The following is a 16010-nucleotide window of genomic DNA, read 5'->3' as shown; positions in this document are numbered from 1 at the left end:
AAGCTTAGTCTTCTGAGCTGAAGCCAGCAGTAAGGGAGAACACATCCTCCATATTTGCCAATTCCCTTTCACCTTGTTAAAGAAGACTCAGCCACCTCCAAGAGAAGAAAAATGCTTCACAGGACTCAAGACAGAGAAAGGCAGCACAGACACTGCCTTTACAGTTTCTTTACAGGTATCATAAGGGAAACATTAGCACAACCTGAGACCTCACTGTTTTTTCAGCAGAGCTGCTTTTACAACACAGAAGAGAAGGGTCTCCCAGCAGAGCCAGCTAAAGAGACACCAGCACTGCACCGCTGGGAGAGACAGCTGCAGCAGAGCCAGGACTGCCCTCCAACACCTCCCCCGAAGGATGGGTTTGTCTGCCCCTGGCACTGCTGCTGAGCAGGAGGTGGGTGGGTAGCCAAGCCCTCTGCCTCTTCAGGAAAATATTGGCTGAGGAAAGAGTCAATCAAAAGATCCTCACTGTGATTTCTGGCTACAGCAGTTGCTAAAAACTAAGGTGCTCCTAGCCCGTTAGTTTCGAGACCTTTGAATTTTGATGCCTAATGTCTCTGTTACGCTCTCAGCTACAAAATGCCCATTACTGCATACACGCACACTGCTGCAGTAATTAGACCTACGCACTACCCTGGTTCTATGTGTTAATTGAACTTCTGCTGCCATTACTGAGGGTTTAAAGAAAGCCACTAGACAACAACAAGGTCAATGAGCACAAATCTGGTACCTACCTCACCAATCATGACACAGAAAATTTTTTCACACTTGCTTCTGTATTTCTTCTATTAAAAACATGTCACTATAGAGGGCTCATATTTAAGTCTTGAAAATTAATATTTAGGAATCTGAATCTCAGGAAATATTTCCTCATTTTACTGAAATTAATGAGATCATTCTGATGAGTGCTTATGTAAGCAGATATGAACCATCACAACCTAATGCTACAATAGCACACCTCTTATAGCACTGTTGTCAAAAGAAAGTTTAAAAACTAAAAATGAGAAAAAATGAAAAATACAGCCCTATAAAAGCTGTATACACATATGGCCCTATATGTACATATATACACTTTTTAATACACATAGTACTTAGAAAAGGATTAAATAATTATACTTAATGGAAAGTAGAACTCAAAGAGAAAGATGGCTTTGGTTCAGCTAATGCAATACACAATATCAGCAAACTGGCCAGCAAAAAAACTTTTTCTTAGGGAAGTTTTTCAGAAAACAACTGAAAGGTCACAAGGCTAACTCAGAAGAGGTAAGGCAAAAAAAGTAATGCAAAAAAAATTGAACAGAATCAAAATCTTGTATTATCCTTATTATGTTCTGTCCTCTTTCTCCATATCAGCTGCAAGCTATTGAAGGAAATTATTTTCCTGCTTATGTAATTGGAAAACAGAACATGCTATTCCTTTAATTGTGCAGATAAAGCAGATGTCTCATGCAGATTTTGCTTTCTTTGGAGAAAAGAGGAAACAAAAGTCTTTCCCCAAAGCAAATTTTAAATTTCTTAAAAATTTTATGCAATGTATTAGTTTTAATGTCAACTTCTGAACCAAAGAAACCTCAGGGGTGGAGGGACTTTGGCAGAAAGCAGGCAAGAAAACCACCAACTTAGAGACACATCTCTTTACTATAACCTCTTTCACAGTAGCAGCATGGTCCACCTGACTGTCACTTCAGATGAGCCTGCTTATTCCATATTGCTTCTTCAGGAAGAGATACGTGCATGTGTACACATATGTCATAGACGAAAGAACTGGAGGAAGACCTGGAACAGGTACCTTGTGGATATGAGCTGGCCATGCGTGCTCACAGCCCAGAGTACCAACTGTATCCTGGGCTGCATCAGAAGAAGGGTGGCCAGCAGGTCGTTTATCCTCCTCTTGTGAGATGCCACCTGGAGTACTGCATCCAGGCCTGGGGTCCCCAGCACAGGAAGGATATAGATCTGTTGGAGTGAGTCCAGAGGAGGGCCACGGAGATGATCAAAGGGCTGGAGTATCTCTCCAATGAGGACAGGCTGAGACAGCTGGGGTTGTTCAGGCTCCAGGGCTCCTTGTCCATGGCTCCAGGGAGACCTTATTGTGGTCTCTCAGTTCTTAAAGGAGGTTTATAAGAAAGGTGGACAAGGGATAAATTAAAAGAGGGTAGATTCAGACTAGATATAAGGAAGAAGTCTTTTGCAATGAGGGTGATGAAACACTGCAACAGGTTGCCCAGAGAGGTGGTAGATGCCCCATCCCTCGAAATATTCAAGGTCTGGTTGGCTAGGGCCCTGAGCAACCTCGTCTAGTTGCAGATGTCTTTGCTCTTTGCAGAGGGGTTGAACTAGATGACCTTTAAAGGTTCCTTCCAATCCAAACTATTCTATGATTCTGTGATAGGGTATTTTGTCACCATCTATTTTTCTTCGCTGATATTTTGCTGCAGTATTAATTATTTGGCCTAGCTACTGATAGCCTTTCAAAATGACTATTCAGAAAAGTTTCAAGACCAATGCCCTTGATAAAACTGCAACTTTCCTGTATTCATAATGCTCTAAATCACATCTAAAATCAGGTTTGCTGTACTTCTTTCCAGGAGTCAATGGGTAACTATACTATCATCCATAAATCATACTCTTCCACATGACTTAAAAAGACCAGAGGTATTTTCTTTCTAAGGCTGATAGTCTAAACAGATGTCTAGGAAATAATACTTTTCTTAATTTACCCTGTGACCATGAACAGCTATATCTTATTTACTGCCTATGTAGATATTAATATAATAAATCAAATCATAGCATATTCAAAGCACAAGGTGTAACAAAGTGTATCAAATGAAAGGGGGTTCCTCCCTGCACCACTGACACTGGGTTCCATGAAACTTGGAGCTCCTAACAGATATTTTAATTAAAAAAAAAAAAAAAGTTAAATTCCATAGATTTTTTTTTCTTTTTCACAGCCTTGCCAAAATTGTTGGCATTTGGTCAGAAACATCCATTTAGTCATGAGCCAGGATAGTGGTTCCAAAAGCACTGAGATGGCTTTACTGACATCTCTGTATTTTGCTTTCCACTATGCCTACTTAGCCACTTTAAATGCTACAGGCTATCAGTTCTGATACTGCAGAATGTAAAAATGGGAAACGGACCCACCTTCTAACCTCTCAGGCCACAGTCAGTGGACATTGGCTGAGCCAACATTTACATTTTCAGCTCATCAACATCCCCCCACTGTACCCAGACAAATATTCTTGTAAAAGAGATTTTTTTAACACTAGGACAGGAAGCACAGAATTCTGAGTAGAAGGCTATTTCTCTGTGCCCTGTACTTCCCCTAGAAACTCTCTTTCTCTACCCAGTGACCAGCAACAAGCAGACCGATACCCTACATAGAAAAGCACTTGAGCCTATTTTCCTGAATAAGCAAATGAAAGCATTCAAGATTTCACATTCCAGAATTCACAGATTAGAAAGAAAAAACTAGCTGTAATGTATGCAAACTGCATCCCTCAATACATATTTTTAGGTGTATACTGATTGACTTGTCTCAGTGTTTAAAATTAAGTTGCCTTTAGGCAGTCAGGTCTCTTTCAAGAGCTACTGATGAAGATATTATTAACCTTTGGTACTGAAATGTTTTTAGTAGCACCTGATTTATCCCAGAAAACAACATTGCCATTTCATTCCTAGCCCTGGCCTGTGAAAATTTACAGCTTAGAGGCTTTCACTTGTTTTGTTTTTTCAGAAGGAGGTGCCAATAAAAGCAAACTACCCATCAAAATGATACTGATACAGACTGTTATGTGAGGGATGCATTACAATTTTACCTCTCTTTTATAAGGTATGATTTAAAGGTAGTTTTTTTTTAAATTAGTTATTTTAAGTGGCTCTATATTAAAACAGAATATATTGAGCAGACAAATAGTTATTCTTCCTCCTGTCTCCTCTTCCCCTGAAAGGTTCACAGAACGTATTTTTTCAATAAAAAGCTGGGATTGTGTCTGTCATTATGATTTAATTGTGATACAACTTGTATAAGGATTTGTTTTATTGAAGTATAATAACAATCATGAAGACATCCATATTAATCTTAGTTCAACATCTGGATATAGGCATATCTTGGCTCCCCATGAGATGAACAACTGAATCCTGTGTATTCTGACTGAGGCAGTTCAGAAGGTCACTAATCAGGATTTCTTGGCCACATAGGAATATAGCATTTCCTTCTCTTTGTTCAATTCACATTCTTGTAACTACTTCTGAGCATGTAAACAAACTTTATAGATAGTAAAATAAAGAAATGCTTTGTTCTTGAAATGTGTGGTCTGGTTTACTTGCAGTTGACAAGGCATTTTACAGGAACACATTTGACTTTTTACAAGTTTCCAACAGCAGTAAACTTTATTCCTGCTGACAGCAGAAGGAATTGCTGTGCGCAGAATAAAACTGATTGGTTTAAAAGTCTAACCCTGTTTCATGTTTTGTCCTCTAAGGTTACATTTAAATCTGCTTCAGACAAATTATTTCATAAAAACCAATTCTTTCTATGTTACTGCAGTAAAAATACGTATAAGTGAACACCAAATCATTGCAAGGTAAGGGAAGATGGGTTTTTTACTTGAACTGGAAATAGGTATTTAATTTCCTCATGTAGAAAACAGTATTTTCATGGTGAAATGTTCAAATTAATTTTTTTCTTAGTTTACGAGATGAGAAGAAAAAAACATTTAAGCAAATAATAATAAAAGAAGCAAGAAACAAACCCACCATCATAGCCTTCTGCAGCAAGCAGGCAACTTGTGTATTGGCCCATGATTCTTGGGCTAAATTCTGAAGTAATTCTGAAATAATTCTGAAATAGTGGCAATTCAGCATACACAAAGTCTGGGAAATACCATATGAAGAAGGGGCACTTAACACTGTTATAACAGTTCTGGTTTGTGAGTGATAATCCAACTTAAGATGCTCCAGCGACCAGCTACTAGCTGCCCACTGCCCCTCCAACAGAACTTCCTAACTACTGCTGAGCCAGCTGTATTTTACTTTGGATCTTGGTTTGAAAGTGTTTGGATCCCCTAAAATTAAAATTTATAGCACTTTATCATTGCTAGAAAAATTGTGCACTCACAACTGCGCAACTGGCTGGCAGGTCAGACAAGGGTGTGCGAAAAGCACAGAACTGTGTTGAACTGACTCAGGTAACACAGTGGAAGGCACCTTCATTTGGCTCACATTGTGCTACTGGCTTCTTCCAGTAGACTTGCATCTTGTCATCTCTCCTGTTCCCTTCTTATTCATACTACTGGCTTTATCTGGGGGAATCACAAGAAGATGCATGAAGTATTTACTTATCAAAGCTATAGACTATTTTGGCATTGTTATTGATTATTAAAGAAATCCGTAATTTTAAATGTAAACAACAAGTTCATGCACATAGACAAAAATGTGGTGAGTCAATGAAATTTCTATTCAACTAGACTTCTGTTTTAAATAAAAATCACAGCATTATCATAAGAAAAATGTAAGTCTATTTATTTTATTAGTTGTAGGAGCATACTTAGTCACCGCAGATGGAAACAATATTGGTACCTGTGACTGCCAGTCTCTGGAAGTACCATTAGCTCTTTATTAAAGGCTAAGGTAGCAAAAAAGTTATTTGGCATTATAAGAAACAGAAGAGTACACTTGTTCAACAGAAGAAGACAGTTTTTCTCTAATATAATATCCAGTGAAAGCTGAGTGAAATGGGTCTCAATTTTTTTTCATATGATTTAGGGGAAATTTGCATTGCCCAGGAGCACAAGTTTTGATCCTATACTTAGATCAGCAAACTATAAAACATATGACATACCAATTCAGTGGTAACATTCCATTAGAACAGTAAGACAGTAGCTGTCTTAATGCCATCCAACTCATACTGACAGTAGAAACATCAGCTGTTTTCATAGGTTGTCAAATTTTTCTGGTCCCATCACCTCTTATGCAAGCCCCTGTGTATAGACATGGGCTTCCTACAAATTTTCTGAGTAGTCATTTGAGTTTTCTAGCACCTCAAGAAATAAATTTCACTCTTTTTTTTTTTTTTATATGCATTAAATGTTGCACATGCCTTACTTACTGCATGGTAATGCTAGCACAAAACACCTGGTTATCCGATTTTTTTTTTAAATTACAAAATACAGTGCTAAATCTGTGAATAATTAAGATATGTCAGTAAGGCATCAGCAACAGTGCAGACAGCCATACAGCCATTTTGATTCAGTTTGCCACAAGCTCAGCACACCATCACTGTGCTGTCATTGGTTATTGCACCCTTTAGCCTTCCCTTTCAGCTTCAAATCATTACATTCCATTTGGCTATTCTAAAACTGCACTGGCAAGCACTGCACATCTATTACAAAATAAAAGCATTGTAGTCTGATACAGCAGCATATGCCCAAGACCAAAACGAATTTTACTCAATATAATCTATAATTCCTAACATATCAGGTGCTAGGCTTCAGCACAGCTCTCCTAGTGCTCCCTCTCCACTCTGCTCATCATGCTCCAATTTTCTGCCTACTAGGTAGATTCATTCATTGATCAAGGTTTACAAAAATCCAAGTTCAATAGGACAGACAGCACCTCAGCAAAAGGTGCCTTCTGTTTTATGCCTGTCAGCACCATGATGGAAATTTTATCATGAGACACAAAGATACTACTCACATACCCATAATTTTATTAATCAACAGCACAAGTGGTCTCACTAGACTGAGTAGATGACATATTTACATGAACAGTGAATGTTATCTACCTCATCTAAATTAATACTGAACAAAATAGGCAGCTTAACTAGGGAGGAGTCTCTTCTGGGCAAATAGATCATTTTCCAATCACATACTCACTTGCACCTCATAATGAGTTGGGGGAGAAACGAAGGCAGGTATGAGATCAACTCTAAAAATAGTAACTCGCTCCCTTGAAAGCAAGATATACTTACAGAAATGACAATGTCAATGCCAGTACTGGGGAAACAGCACATTCTAACTAACTTGTTAGTCTATGAAGAATGATATACTTCTGCCAGATTTTTCAAAAAAATCTAATAAAACATTGATGAAATGGAAGAATAATTCTCCCTGCATGAAGATTAAGTGAGAACATGAGTCTATACGACAGACAGGTTTTGCATTCATCTCATGTCTGCTCAACTGCAGAAGTCATTGGGAAATGGTACATAAAATATTTCTAAACNTAGATGTCAAGTCCTACAGGAAGTGGCAGTCAATATCAGCTTGTAGCTAGCTATTTTTGCAACCACCTATTAAGTTTGACACAGCTAGGCAGTCTCATGATAGGACTAAATCCTATTGTTTCAGAAGAAATAAAAGGGAAGATAATTATTACCAGTATTTACATACCAGGTACTGTATCTAAATGGATAATTACACACAAGCCTGTGTGCTGTCCCTTCAGAGGGAACTGCGGTTCTGACAATATAAGGTTAGAACTAAGGGTAGATGCCTTAGGTACCCCACAAACAGGAGTAACTCAGCTGACTTCTACAGAGTATTTATCATCTGTTGTCGATGACTCAAGTAAAATGAAACACAGGTGGATCTTGGTCCCAATTTTTGTCTTTTTCTTTTTTGCCTGAACTCTTCTAAACTTCTGAGAGGATTAAGCTTTTGTGTTGTTTTGGAGAAGTGGATTTTTGTAGTGAGTGTCTCCTAGTTTGTACTTATTCAGAGCTAATTTTCGAACTATTGGAAGTAATAAATGATGCCATGAGTTTCATCTTTAAGGATAAGTAGTCTTCTGGAATAAATTTCCAGCCTCTTTGTAATGCATTCTGAAATCCTCTCTGCCATTTATTGAGGCATAGATCATTCAACTTCCTTCCTCGTGCATATATATCACACGGTGAATGGGATTTACAACAGCCAGCCTGCTCAGCAGGGAGACTCCTGAATTACCCAAGACAAATTACCCAGAAAGTGGGAAAAAAAAATTAAAAAAAAAAAAGCAGACTATAATCTTACATGTCTCCTGAAGCCTTACAACCTTGACAGAAGTTTCTCTACTAACTGTGATTCACATTCTTAAATGTTCTACTGGACTATAATGACCAAGCAATCACTTTGAATATAAAAATTGGCTCAATCTTTTCTTCAAAATAGAAACAACCCCTCCAAGTTGTGCTACAGTCTCATTTTATTGTTTAAAATACATGTAGTTTAAACTAATAGTAAAAAAATTACATTAAATGAAGACCCAGGCAATTTTTACCTCATTTGGACACTTATCAAGTGAAAGCCATTGGGGTCACTATTGTGTGCTGAACTCACGTCTTCAAAGAAATCACCCTTGAACACCCTCATTAGATCTCAGTCCTCAGGAGAATTTGCTATATCTGGTGGACGAATATCAATGCCCCTGAACAGGATAAATCCTAAAATACTCCTCTCAGTCCAGATGGGAAATATGCAAACAAATGTGTTAATCATTAGTGTGGTGTGCCTAAGCAGCATTACTAGGGAAAACTGAAGTATTTGCAAATGCTTGGCGCCTGATGAGTGAGGTGGGGTCTTCACGGATTCCTTTCCAGGACAGAGCCTCCGTTGCATTGTAGGCAACTTCCTCATAGCAGCTCCTAAGGGAAATAATGAATGTTCCTGGAAAACACAGGACTTAGAGCTCTCACAGCTTGACTTGTTAATGTCTTGACTACTTCCAAAGCTACTTACACTAACCAAACCATATTTCTGCCTGAGCCTCAAGTGCCATCAGGAAGGACAGAGTGCAGCTAGCCCTGACCCCTCCCACCACAGAGTGGGGAGGCTGGATGTGCAACAGCTAAGCACCTTTCTGAGGTCAGATTTAACACCCTGTCCAATATAAGGCTTTAAATTGAAGGCAACATAAAAGGCTTTAAATCTGAAGCCCAGATTCTGAGGCTTAATTCAACTAGCTCTCTTCCCCTTTATTATAGGTAACTCATGAAATTTTAGATCGCCTTTCAACCTTTGTCATCTCTGTTGATCTATGTGCAGAAACATACTAGCTTATAAAGCAGCAAAGGCACTATTGATTTTTTACTTCTAGTTTTTATTGTTTCATGTATGTTGGCAATTTGTTAAATGCAAGTCTAAGCTAAGCAAACATGAAACCTTTCTCTAACACCGTTCATTTGCTTGTCTTCAACTAGTTAAATGGCAGAACTCTTTATGGAGTGCTTTGTGCACTAGCTTTAAGAAGAAATAATATAATTTATTATTACTGATTAACTTCATTTGTAAAGAATGCTACCTGTAATTTCAGTGGTTCACGTCATTTTTTTCTCAACTGCAGGTCCCAACATACCTGGGCAACTGCACTGCCTGTATTCAGGATAAAGTTTGGAAATTTTCCCCCTTTCTTGAATCCAACTCAAAATAAGTTATGAACAATTCTGAATAGAAGAAGACTGACATTACTAAGAAGTAGAAGTATCATCAACCTGATCTTGAAGAGTGAAAATAACAAAAATGCCTGTGTGGATCTGATCCACTTTCCACCAGGATCATGGTACAAAGAACAGTGCATTTAGAAAGCACAAATTAAAATTAATTCTGTTTTCAGTTTATGTCCTACCAGTAAATGTACACAATTACCTTAATACAAACTGGGAAGGATGTGATTTTTCAGTAGTGGAAGCTTCCGTTCACTAACACAATTTGTCTCTTCAAGAGTTGTAGGAGCAGGAAGGTGGAACCTATAAATTCCAGATCGTGCTGCCCACATGAGCTGAAGAGGACTGCTAAAAGAAAGAAATACGGCTAAAGGCCAGATTTTTATGCCTGAGGCATTCTACTACTTGTGACACTGATTGTTAGGCATATCACTGATGTGCTTCTGCTGATGTAACTGTACTGACTCAATTAAGTACTGCTAATTTTAAATTGCAGAAAGATACTCTGTCCTCATACAGTACTTTATACATACACAGCGTTTATACCACACAATCCTCCTCAAGGTGTTATCTAGAAGTATAATAAGGCAGGTACAGATAGAACACTTTTTTTATAAAGTTGCTGAACACCAGAAGCTCGCTTTGACTTACTCAGTACATCTGTAAATCTGGCCTTGTGGTATTAGCTGCAGTAATGCTTCTGAGAATAAAGCCTTGCATTTTCTATCTCTCACCGTTGTGGCTTAGCCAACAGTCACTCCTTCCTGTGACAAGGAACAAAACCCAGTGCTTGTGGATAGCAACCCCACAATATCTTTCTTCACAAAGTGTTTTGTTGTGGATCAAAGAGTTAACATGCAGTATCTTAGAGGAAGCAGAGGATCAGATGGCTTAGCAGATAAATGTGTCTTCATTCTTGGACCGTTAAGTAACTCTGGCTTTACAATGCATTATATATGGTTGCAGTCAAAAGTACAACAGGGCGTTAAGAAGGTTTCTGTAAGCTCTTTAAATGTACAAAGTATGTAAAAATAAAGGCAATAGTACAGTTTCTAACCTGTGTTCTCCAGGTTTCTTTTGAAGGAGAGAAGAAAATGACAGCACTTTCCCTACGGGGAACTTCCAAGTCAAAGTGAGAAAAGACTCTATTTGTAACTCAGTGTGCCTTTTATTATTAATATTTGAATCCTTATCTTTGTCCTTTGGAATACTGGACCTTTAGAGGACATAGAAACAAGTATGTTGGGCATGGATTTACAAAATTTATATAAAATACCACAAGGTGAAATGATTTCACAGGAAAAATCTCTTGTGACATTTTTGCCAGAATACTTTACAAGCAATCTTACTCCTGGTCTAATCAGGAACCTGGGAAAGCAGTATCAACCTCCAAAAGGTTAAGGGACATAATAAGAAAGCGTGACTGGGACTCACAAATATGTCTTCACATTAGAGTGATTTATCTTTGAAAGGTTCTAGCGTGAGTTATACATTGTCTCCAAATCTTACATTCAGACCTATACAAACAACGCAGCTTTCAGCAGCATCACACACTAACTTCTTCCATTTCAGGAAGAAAAAAATGTGTTGCTAACCTTTATGTATATTCCTTATATCTATTTTTTGTAAAGTGCACAATACAGTGGTAGAGAAAGACAACAATATTTATCCCAAAATCCATGAAGAACAGGAAGAGAAACTGTTTTTTTCTCTTTAACCAAGCCTTCAGATTTTGATGTATTTTCCATTTAAAGAGTGTTGAACTTAGCAAAGCTGTAATGTACAATGTCAAAAAGCACAGGTTATACTGATTCTCTGCGGTGATAGTACACGAATGATTTCTAAAGTGTATAGTGAGAGCACTGCCACTGTCTCGATCTTTTTTCTATGTCTGCTGAACAACTATATCTTTTCTCCAGCCTCCTGGACTATGTCTAGTCTTTATACATATTGGGAGATGGAGAGAAAAGCCCACAATAGGAACACAGAGAAAAAGAATTTGCATGTATATTACTTTAAAACCATTTCAGTTGACCTTTCATGAAAAATGGTTTAAAAGCTGAATTATCTGACTGTGGATGCAAAAGTTAATTGTCTTTATTAAGTACTGCTGATAGGACCCTAGTAAACTGTGAACATAGGTAGAGAAGGGAAGAAAAGGGGAGAGGTTTTGCATTAAAAAGACTAATTCCTTAGTATCCACACTAAGATGTCCACATCCCAAGCAGAGACTTGAATAATTGAAGTAGGTTTTCATAAGAGCATATTGAGTGTTATAGAGTACTATACTTTCCATTATGGAATGACTGACTTAAAACAGAAATATACCCACCTACCTAGTCTCATCAAAAGTCATCTCTGGCCCCTTCGTTTAAAAAATAAATAAATTTTAAAATTACAGATGTCCTTGAGGTATTAGTTCTCCTGTTAATTTAAATAGTGCAGTGATTTACATGTTTAAGACCATAAAACTACTGTTTAAACCCTTGTTTAAACTCTTGTGGTTTCCTTGTTTGAATTTTTTTATCAAATATTTCACAAATACATAAATCGTATTGGAAGACTATTATCGCAAAAACCTCAGCTGTGAGCAGTTTCATGGGGATGTTAAGTGAGTAGTTTTATATCACCAGGAAATGTAAAACTGTAAACAGACTATAAATATTCTCTCATGAACTGAATAAAGAAATTCAGATAATACTTACAAGATGATTCAGAAATAAAGTGTTTAAAGTTTTTTGCATATTCAAACTGCTAAGTTCAAGACACTTAAACACTATTAAAAAACATCTTGGGATTGTAACGAAAAATTCTCACTGAACCAATGTCTTCAAGTAATAAATAGTTTCCAGGATGTTTTTTATTCCATCATATTAATAATCACACTGTTATGACACATTCAATTACAAACCAACTTTCCTCCAGAAAAGTATCAGTGTTTTACAGACTACAAGGAATACTATTTCCTACTATCTAAGACTGTACACAAACTCTGGATTCTAAACAAATGTAAGAGAAATAGTCATGATATAATTGTCTGTCAAATGACTGAGCAAATGTGAAGGGCAAAATCTGTAACAATCTATCCAGTGTCAATGAAAATGACAAATCAACAGAGTCCAGCAAATACAAATGCCTCTCAACTATTCTTTGCAAATCAAGCTCAGACAATTTCAAGCAATTACGTGCCTCAACATCAGTTTTGACTACACTAAATGCAAAGTAAGTTAATTCATCATATTTTATACATATATACAAAATAAAAAATCCTATAAAATGCATAATACTCACATAACCATACATGTGCATTTATGTTCAAAATGTAGGTATAGACTCTCACATACACTTTAGGTAACTTAAAGTCCTTCACAACACTAAACCCAAGACTACAGTGCAACTACAACAGAATTATTCAGTTTGTGTTTTCAGCACTACTCCTTTAAAACAAAAACCCCACAGGCTTCTGAGTTAAAAAGTCAGAGGAAAGTTCTTGTATGCATCTGAGACAGAAGATGAGACAGATCAAAGGAAAATCAGAACAGCTCAAAACCTCTGGAAGAGTAGTCTCTATTTTCAGTACTGATCTCTTTCGTCAGGCTTTCGTGCACAGACTAGTAAGAGGAAGCACACCTAACCTCATTAGTAGGTGTTGCACACATGATACTTGCTCAATTTTTCACAAAACCACCCTTCAAAATATCTATTCGTTATACATCAACACATATAATTCAGAATTCATTACAATCAATGCGATAAATAATAGATTTCAAATTTCTATTTAATGCCTGATCTGAGATGTATGGAAGCTTTATATATCACATATATTTCCAGTATCATTATTGCATGTTATTAGAGACAGCACAATTTATTAGTATTAGTAGGGAAGTTGTCACTGTTCTTTTTGTTGCTTACTGGCATACATTTGTCATAATGGAGAAAACCCAATATCAAGAAACAAAGTGTTCAACCTGTTTCCAGAATTCTTGGCAAGCTCTGTTACGACACTCTGCTACCATATTTGACATTCTTGACATGAGCCCTCCGTGCAGTGCGGTGCGGAACAGGGTCCACGGGACACCTCAGGACCTCTGGCTGCCTGCTATCTGTATACCCTGACTCTGCCTCTTTGGTCTGGCAAAGGGCTGTGTCGGCCCAGCGGAAAAACAGTGGAGCACTGAAATGATTTCGGCTCTCCTGAGGCTACCCAGAAATTGATGAAATCTTTCACGACTTGGAACAGTATTGGAGATGCTCTTTACTGTGCCCAACTACAGCAAGGTCACCCGCTGGGAACCTCCTAGAAACCCAAGAGTTTTGTCCTCCACCTCGTACTGCTGCTGGTGGGAGAGAGGCTGGACGGTTCGCCCTGCGGGGAAACCCCAAACTGCAGAAGCGAGGTGTGCTGCCGCCTCGCACCGCGGTTTGGCACCCCCGGCGCTGTTGGCGTGGGAACTGCTCCCGGTGCCGCGGGCTGGCGGCCGGGCCCGCACCACCCCCTGCCGGCGGCGGGGCCGCGTCCCGCTCCCGATCCTGATCCCGCTCCCGCGGCGGTGCCGGGCGGTGTCCTGCCGGCGCCTGGGATCTCTCCCAGCAGCCACACGTGAATAAAACACTGGTAAAAAACAGGATAAGCAACGTGACAAAGTGGCTGATCCCAGAGAGCTGCCCAGATCCTAACAGCATCTGCAGAAATGTCTCCTTTGGAACATCTTCTCATACTTATGGGGGGGGGAGAAGATGAAAGTGCCGATGCTTACTTCTCAGCTCTGCTGCTTTGCTCAAGGTCGCTCAGCCTCTACACGCTGCAACATGAGTCCTAATGGCAGCGCAGATGACTACGGGATTACTGGCAGCCCATAGCTCTGCCCCAGCCCGCGCTGGATGCCAGGCTCACAGCGGGACGTGCCTCAGGCTTTAGGACAATTCATACGAAGTGCTGCCCCCTTGTAGCATAAACATATTTTCTTTAGGGACCCTTTAAAAATAATCAGATACAATAAAACTTCCCCCCCCCCCTTAGGAGGAAGACTCGGTTCCTGCCTTCCCCACACCAGCTGCCTCCTCTGAATACTGGGAAGGCTGAGGCAGGAGGGAGAGGACTCCCCGGCAGCTCAGACAAGAAGCTTTTGCGGTGTGGCAGCCCTGGAAGCGCTGTGAGTATCAGCGGTTTTCAAGCAAATCAATTGTTTTATGGCCTTTCCCGTCCTGCGCTTCCGTCACCTCAAATACTCATACAGTGTCACAGTCCTGGGGTGGTTTTTCCTGGGGGGATTTATAGCAGTTCGGAGCAAGACTGGGGGGTGAATCTGTTTATCATTGATGTCTTACACACAAGTATGCTGAAGTACTTTCAGCTCTGGTTTGTAGAAGGAAAGGAGCCCTCAGCAGCAGCTCAGCGCGCACCAGTTTACCTTCCCAGAGAAGAGCTCTGGTGCCCAGAGGGGGTGTCCCGAGCATGGTTGTGCATGTGGTACAATATAGCCTTTCCCCTCCTCTGCCATCGCTTTTTTAGCGCTGTCTCCGCCACCACCGCGGCGAGGTGTGTGTGTCCCGCCCCTCCAGCTTGGCCCCGCTGCGCTCGCCCCGTGCGCCCGCTGCCTCGCCGCTGCCTCCCCTGAGGCAGCCACCCTCTTTACTACATGTAGATAGACAGATTTTTATTATGATGATTTGAGCCAAATCAGGGCCGGGGGGGTCTGGCAGCAGGTGTGGGCAGGCTCTCCATCTCCGCAAAGGAGCATGCTCAGCGCTCTCAGGCATGCTCCTTCAGCGGGGAGGGAGGCAGAGCTGGGCCGGGGTGGTGGTGGGGGAGCAGAATCCTCACAGCTCTCACCGTCCTAATGCAAAGTTTGATTGTTCCAGCGCCCTGGAGCTGGGGCCGGCCCTACGCATCTTGCCCCGCATCCCGCCGCACTGCCTCCGCTCCGCTCGGCTGGGGGACTCGGGCGCCCCGGGGGCGGGGGATGGGGGGTGGGGAAGGGTTTCCCCCTCGCTCCCGACGGCGAGGGGAGGAGAAAGAGGTAGGAGATGCCCAGGCGAGAATGGCTTCGGAGCCAACTTCTGCCGGGAAACCCGCAAGTCCGCTGCTGCCTCCTCCCCGCTGCCGCCAGCGCTCATGCTACGCCGAGAGCACACGGGCAGCACCATCACCACCACCATCATCACCACATTATTAACACTGTCATGACGATGCTAGGGGCCCTGCAGGCGGAGGGGAAGCCGCGCTCGGCTCCGGTAGCCGCCTTCCAGCGTTTCCCCGCGCCGCGGGGCGGCCGCGCCCGTCTCCGCGCTCCCCGCCTGGGCTGCGGGATCCCCGCGCACCGCCCGCACCGCCCCGCGCAGCCCCCGGGCCGCGGCCGGGGGGCGGAGAGGGCAGAGGGGGATCCAACCCCCGTCACAACGACTGCACCCGGCGGGTCGCCTACCTTGAGTTCCTCTGTCTCCAGGTTTGCTGATCTGTCCATAGAGCGAAACTGAACGGAGCGGAGAGGAAACTAGGGAAGTTGTGCCAATTAAAAAAAAAAAAAAAAAAAAAAAAAAAAAAAAAAAAAAAAAAAAAAAAAAAAAAAAAAAAAAAAAAAAAAAAAAA

The 16010-nt window shown here is 40.7% G+C and overlaps 1 protein-coding gene and 1 long non-coding RNA gene across 2 annotated transcripts in view; one reads left to right on the top strand and one right to left on the bottom strand.

The window, feature by feature from the left end:
• Positions 1-15927, bottom strand: part of SGCZ (sarcoglycan zeta) — a 431852-nt gene extending 415925 nt beyond the window's left edge. The window contains exon 1 of the mRNA XM_017805964.1: positions 15847-15927. Within this exon, the coding sequence (XP_017661453.1) occupies positions 15847-15885 (39 nt within the window). The 5' untranslated portion in view covers positions 15886-15927. The remainder of the gene's footprint in view (positions 1-15846) is intronic.
• Positions 1771-4209, top strand: LOC108493017. The gene is made up of 3 exons (XR_001873302.1): positions 1771-1964; positions 3737-3832; positions 4104-4209. It is a non-coding gene; the product is annotated as an uncharacterized LOC108493017 (long non-coding RNA).
• Positions 15928-16010: the final 83 nt, after the last annotated feature.

The sequence above is a fragment of the Lepidothrix coronata genome, unplaced genomic scaffold (genome assembly GCF_001604755.1).
Source record: "Lepidothrix coronata isolate B3197 unplaced genomic scaffold, Lepidothrix_coronata-1.0 Scaffold0, whole genome shotgun sequence".
In the NCBI taxonomy this organism is placed as follows: domain Eukaryota; kingdom Metazoa; phylum Chordata; class Aves; order Passeriformes; family Pipridae; genus Lepidothrix; species Lepidothrix coronata.
Note: the sequence above shows the minus strand (reverse complement) of the source record. Positions and strands in the feature narration are given on the sequence as shown.